The following is a 5,280-nucleotide window of genomic DNA, read 5'->3' as shown; positions in this document are numbered from 1 at the left end:
ACGACCCCCTGCTCCCCTGGCCTTTCAGACACAAGGTAGGAAGGGCAACCTTTTCCTATCTGACCATGACACAAACCCACTGCTTCTCCCTTTTTCTCTCAAGTTTAGTGGAAGTTGGAGCATTTCCCATTTTCCTCTCCGATGGCTACTAGCTGTACTCTAATCTTGGGTAGTAATTTGCCTCTTAATGGAGTGATGTACACACAGGGAAAGCTGCTCGTACCGAGATTCCAGCCTTGTAGGATTTTCCGACACCAGAATACTGGTGTTTGATATATCCCAACCTGTGTTCACCTGGGCTAAAGCCAGAGATACATTTTTTTCCTGGCTCTTGCTATACATAGATCATATCAAATGATGAGGGAATTATGATTTGCTGCCTGAAGCACAGGTGTTAGAAATGTGAGGTTAGAGGTCTGCTTACAAACATGCCATAGATATCTTAATGTGATCTTGGTCTTTTCTCATTTTTAAGTGCAATCTGATAATGGCAACGATGGTTAGAAAAGCAGTGAAAGTGCGCACAAGGTTCTGGTCTCTGTTCTAGCACTTGCTGTTGTGTGGTCATAATTCTGTAGCCTTCCATATAAATAGCCTTACTACCATTTAGCAGCCAAAAAAATAGAAATCAAAGTTCCCAATTCTTACTGTATTAAAAATTGTTAGATATATTTCATGTTTCAAGCTAAAGAACAGTGAGTTAATAGAAGTGGTAATGAGATGGGGAGATTCTATACTGATATTTAGGTTGTATCTTCTACATATTTGCATACAGGCAACCAAGCTGTTTCTTTTTATTCCAAACCACAATAACAGAATGAATGTAATGACTGTAACCAAACTTGAGGTTTTGTTTAGGTTGTCAGGAGAGGGAGGAAAAAAGTCTTTGGACTGTGCAGTTCGCTACCAAGAAATAATTCCTTACTTTATTTATTTTATGGGTGGCAAAGTTTTAAATACTTCATCTGGGAACCATTACAATTTCCCTTGTGCACTTTAACTGACCTTGCAGGTTGTGAAACATTAATTATATTTTCTATTTAATTATCGATAGAGCATCCAGCTGCTTTTGCAGCATGTTTGCACTTCTGTCTCTGGTATTTTCTGGTTTATTTTTCAGTTCAATAACTCATCATTGCCGCATTCTGTTTTTCAGGTTACATTTATGTTGCTTGACCAAAACAACAGGGAACATATTATTGATGCTTTTCGCCCGGACTTGACTTCTGCTTCATTTCAGAGACCAGTGAATGAGATGAATGTTGCAAGTGGCTGTCCCATGTTCCTCCCTTTGTCCAAATTACAGTCGCCTAAATACGCCTACGTGAAAGAAGACACACTTTTCCTGAAATGTATTATAGAAACAAATCAGTAAATCTTGAAATATGGGTGTCTGGTAAATCACCCACTGAATTTCATTAGTTTATAAGAAAAAACCGCATCAGCCTGAGACCTTGTATTAGTTTTCATGTGCACACAAAATGCAGAGAGCCTGAGCCTGTGCTCCACGGAATCAATTCCCATCAGCTGCAGATCTGCCCGCTAGAGCTAGCTCCCGCTGAGCGTGCCCAGCGCCCTGCAGAGCGTGCTAGTGCAAATGAGAGCTGTGATTAGTTCATCAAAGCAGCCGATGCTCCTGCTGTAGATGTAGGTTACCGTCACCCTTCCCTGCAGATGCGCTTGTGGCAAAGGCGCTGTTCTTTCTCCTGCCCGGCGCAGCCATGGGGGTCTTTCTGCCTGGATGCCTGGCAGGGAGCGCAGCCTGAGCTCCCTTGTAGCACCCTTGGGTAAGAGGTTCCTGGGATGCCAGGGGTGAAGCTGAGCTTTCCCCATCCTCCGGCACCGCCTCAGCTCCCTTTCCTGGAGGTACGGAGCGAGCGCCTGGCAGGCTGTGCTGGCTGGCAGCCCTGATGTGGGATTTTGGCTGTTCCCCCACCAGCGAGGAGGGCAGATTCCTTCCCCTGAGGCACCGATCGGGTGTCTCTGTGCTTAGTGATGCCCTTGAAAGCCATGACTTGTAGATGGCATTAGTAGCTTTAGTTCCTTATACCAGATGGTTTATTTCTTGCTATTTATTTCAGACCTGTATTTATGTGCTCTGTAAAGAGATGTTCTATTGCATCAGCAGTTGGTGACCAGGTTACACTGTGCCCTGGGGGAATTACCTCTTGTATTTCCGAAGGAGTCATTTGACTTTCCCATTTCAGACATGGAGCTCTGAGGGTTGTTAACCACCAGGAGTCCAGAGCTGCCAGTCCAAGCAGCGGTAAGGACACCTCAGTAGCTTTATTTTCCACTGTTTAGTCACTTCCTGAACCTTCACAGCAAGTGACTTACTAGCAAGTATTGACCTTTTTTCTTGCTTAATTATTTCTAAGTGCTCTGATGTTTAAGTCTTTTCACACGCTAAAATAGGAGTAACTACTAGAAATGGTTTTGTCTCTTTTTTTTTTTAAATAGAGATAAGGAATTATATTTTTTTATAAACAAGTCAAGCTTTGAAGTGTCTGGATGTGTGCAATGTTCAAATGCTACACCTTATCCCCAAAAAGCAGCGCCTCACCCTCATCGTTCCCTGCTTAACAACTGTTTGACAGAATCAGTGGAGTTGGGGTTTGGTGCAGCGGTTTCTGAACTTCCTGCAAACTCCCGGTGCAGGACAGCTTGTCCAGGACTGCGAGCTGTTCCGCGGGACGGGGGATCTGCAGCGTACAGACCCCAATCCTGCAGACAGAGGCAGGTGTGGATTTGTGAGTGAAAGGCCTTTATGCATCTCCTTTATTCATTTTTCCTTTCCTGTGTCTCCACTGAAAACACAACGCCAGCAGACAACGTTGTGCCCACTGTGTGAGAAGGCAGAGGAGAAACTGTTTGTCCACTGATATTTTGCAAACCATGGAAACCACAGCCGTCTACAGAGCTGGTGAAATGTCATGTGCTGTGACTAACCTCCAGCCTGACTGCTGGCGTAGGAAGAGATTCTGCAAATCTCTCATTTCTATCTTGACAGCATCCTTTAAAATAATTAGTTGTGATGAAGTATCAAATTTCCGAAAAACTCATAAACAAATATCTGTCAAAGCTTGTTTGGGAAAGAACTGGATATTCTTTGCCATCACACACACAGAGTCTCTGTCTTTTTCTCTTTTCCATGTTTAAAATGTTCTTTCAGGGACAGAAAGTTATTTTTCCAGTGATGTGCCAGAGCCTGTAACCACACTGGAGCAAGACGCTGAAAAATATTGTGCTTTTCATGGCTGTGTCATTTCGACAAGTGCTGTATTTATTACAATCATTCAGATTTTCTTACAATTTTATTTATTTCCTAAATAAAGCTCACTAACTTAAAAAAGGTTTGTGTGTTATTTTCACTGTAAAACAGGGAATCGAGCTGCTTGGCGATATGACGATAGCGGTGTGCCGTGGAACCAGCAGAGCAGGGCTGCAAAACTCTTATTTCTTAAAAATAATTAGGAGGGGTTTCCTTGTGTGGGGGAGACAGAAGGTGGGGGAAAATTAGTAAAACCGTGCGTGGGCAAGAGCTGGGGAAAGAGAGAAAGCGCGTGGGAGAGAAGATGTGAATGTGTGTGTGCGAGAGAGAGTATTGATGTGTAACGTCTGCATCGAGGGAAGCAAAGATGTGTGTGGATATGTGTGAGAGAGAGAGATCCAGCGGAGAGCGAATGACCAGACACCGCTGTGCTCTCTTCCAGTGTGGTTCTACCAGGAACACTTACCCTGATTTTCCTCAAATCCTGTGCACAGCTGGCGTTTCTCTCTTTCTCTTTCTCTTCTTTTCTTTTCTTTTCTTTTCTTTTCTTTCTTCCTCTTCTTCCTCTTCTTCCTCTTCTTTCTTTCTTTTTCTTTCTCTCTTTGTCTCTGTCTCTCTCTCTCTTTCCTTCTTTCTCTCTTCCTTGGGGATGTCTTTTCCGAGCCGTGCTCAGGAGCTGCAGACGTGTACACACATACCTGTGTCAATATCGTGTAAGGGCTCCATTAATCCGAACCGCTCACAGCTGTAAGAACACTTACAAGCTCTTCAAGTCTAATGCACAGAAGCACGCAGAGAAAGTTAAGTTAAAAAAAAGGATATGGATTAAATTCACGCTAAATAACCAATAAAAAGACATGAATCCCAACGCCTAAATGCTCTTCCTTTTACAGTCCCAGCTGGCACAAAGCAGCCGAATGTCGGGTTCAGCTGCTCTCTGATCACACCCCCAGCTCTGTTCGAAGGTGCCCCTCGGTGTGTCCCTGTTCTCCGAAGGGCTCGGCCGGAGCTGCCTCCCCCGGCCCGCGGCACCGCCGGCATTACCGCGTCCGTGTGGAATGCATCGAGCCCCCGCGATCCACACACGAGGCTCCGCTCTGGGCTCTGGCGTTCCTGGAACAGGCTCCTGATCATCTCCAAGACCTCACACCACGAAACCGTCTTGATAAGGAAACGGATGACACGGACTGGCAAAGATGCTGGAATTGGAGCCGTATCAAGACGTCTCCAATCCAGCAAATCGTTCCTGGTGCGGAAATGAGCAGCTGAAGTGTTGGGGTTTTTTTTGGTCTGGACCAAATCAAATGGTGCAGAAAAATCAAAGAGAGATTTAGTGAGTTAAATCAGGACTGATCGCTCCGTGTTTAATGGCTGGGTTGGCAAAGAGTCACAGTGGTCCTGCAGCTGCGCAAAATAACCAAGGACAAGGCTTGTGGGGAAAGATAATCATTTTTTAATTGACTAATAAGCCTAAAAAAAAAAAAACAGGCAAACTTTTGGGTTTATAAACCCTTCTTCAGGACAGGAAAAGAACTCCTAATCTTGCACACAGTTGCTTTGAGCTTAACCTGGTTGTGTCGGTCAATTGGGCTTTTTCAGAGAAAAGGTGGTTGAGACCCGCGGGGCAGAGGGAGGCGTTGGCCGACGGAGAGAAAATCACGTCAACAGCCTCGAGCTACAGTTGGAGCTGCTTTTCTTGGCATGGACGTGCCGTGTTTTACCAGCGGACTCTCCAGACGGAACGCGCACTCGCGGATTGTTTTGCCCAGCGCAGGATTGCCGTGCCTGCTCCGCGGCTCCGCATCGTGCAGGAGGCTCCGGAGCGGCCGCAGCCGGCACGAGGCGTTTCTGCAGATCCCACCTCCGCCCCGGGCCCGGGGTTCACAGGCAGCTCCGTGTTTGGGTTTCCATTCACTATTCCTTGGCTTTGGTTTCCAAGACTACAAGCCAGCACACAACCCCTCCTCCCACTCCTGTTTTCAAAGAAAGAAAAACACTCTGAAAAGAAG

General features: G+C 45.7%; 1 protein-coding gene across 1 annotated transcript in view; it reads left to right on the top strand.

The window, feature by feature from the left end:
• TRAF1 (TNF receptor-associated factor 1) overlaps positions 1 to 4,540 on the top strand; it is an 18,022-nt gene extending 13,482 nt beyond the window's left edge. Inside the window, 3 exon segments of the mRNA XM_010081452.1 lie at positions 1 to 35; positions 1,157 to 1,371; positions 4,165 to 4,540. The exon segment at positions 1 to 35 is cut by the window's left edge and continues 10 nt beyond it. Of these exon segments, the coding sequence (XP_010079754.1) occupies positions 1 to 35; positions 1,157 to 1,371; positions 4,165 to 4,540 (626 nt within the window).
• Positions 4,541 to 5,280: the final 740 nt, after the last annotated feature.

This window comes from Pterocles gutturalis, unplaced genomic scaffold, assembly GCF_000699245.1.
Source record: "Pterocles gutturalis isolate BGI_N339 unplaced genomic scaffold, ASM69924v1 scaffold27559, whole genome shotgun sequence".
Taxonomy (NCBI): Eukaryota; Metazoa; Chordata; class Aves; order Pterocliformes; family Pteroclidae; genus Pterocles; species Pterocles gutturalis.
The sequence above is the reverse complement of the archived record's forward strand: the minus strand, read 5'-3'. Positions and strand labels throughout refer to the sequence as shown.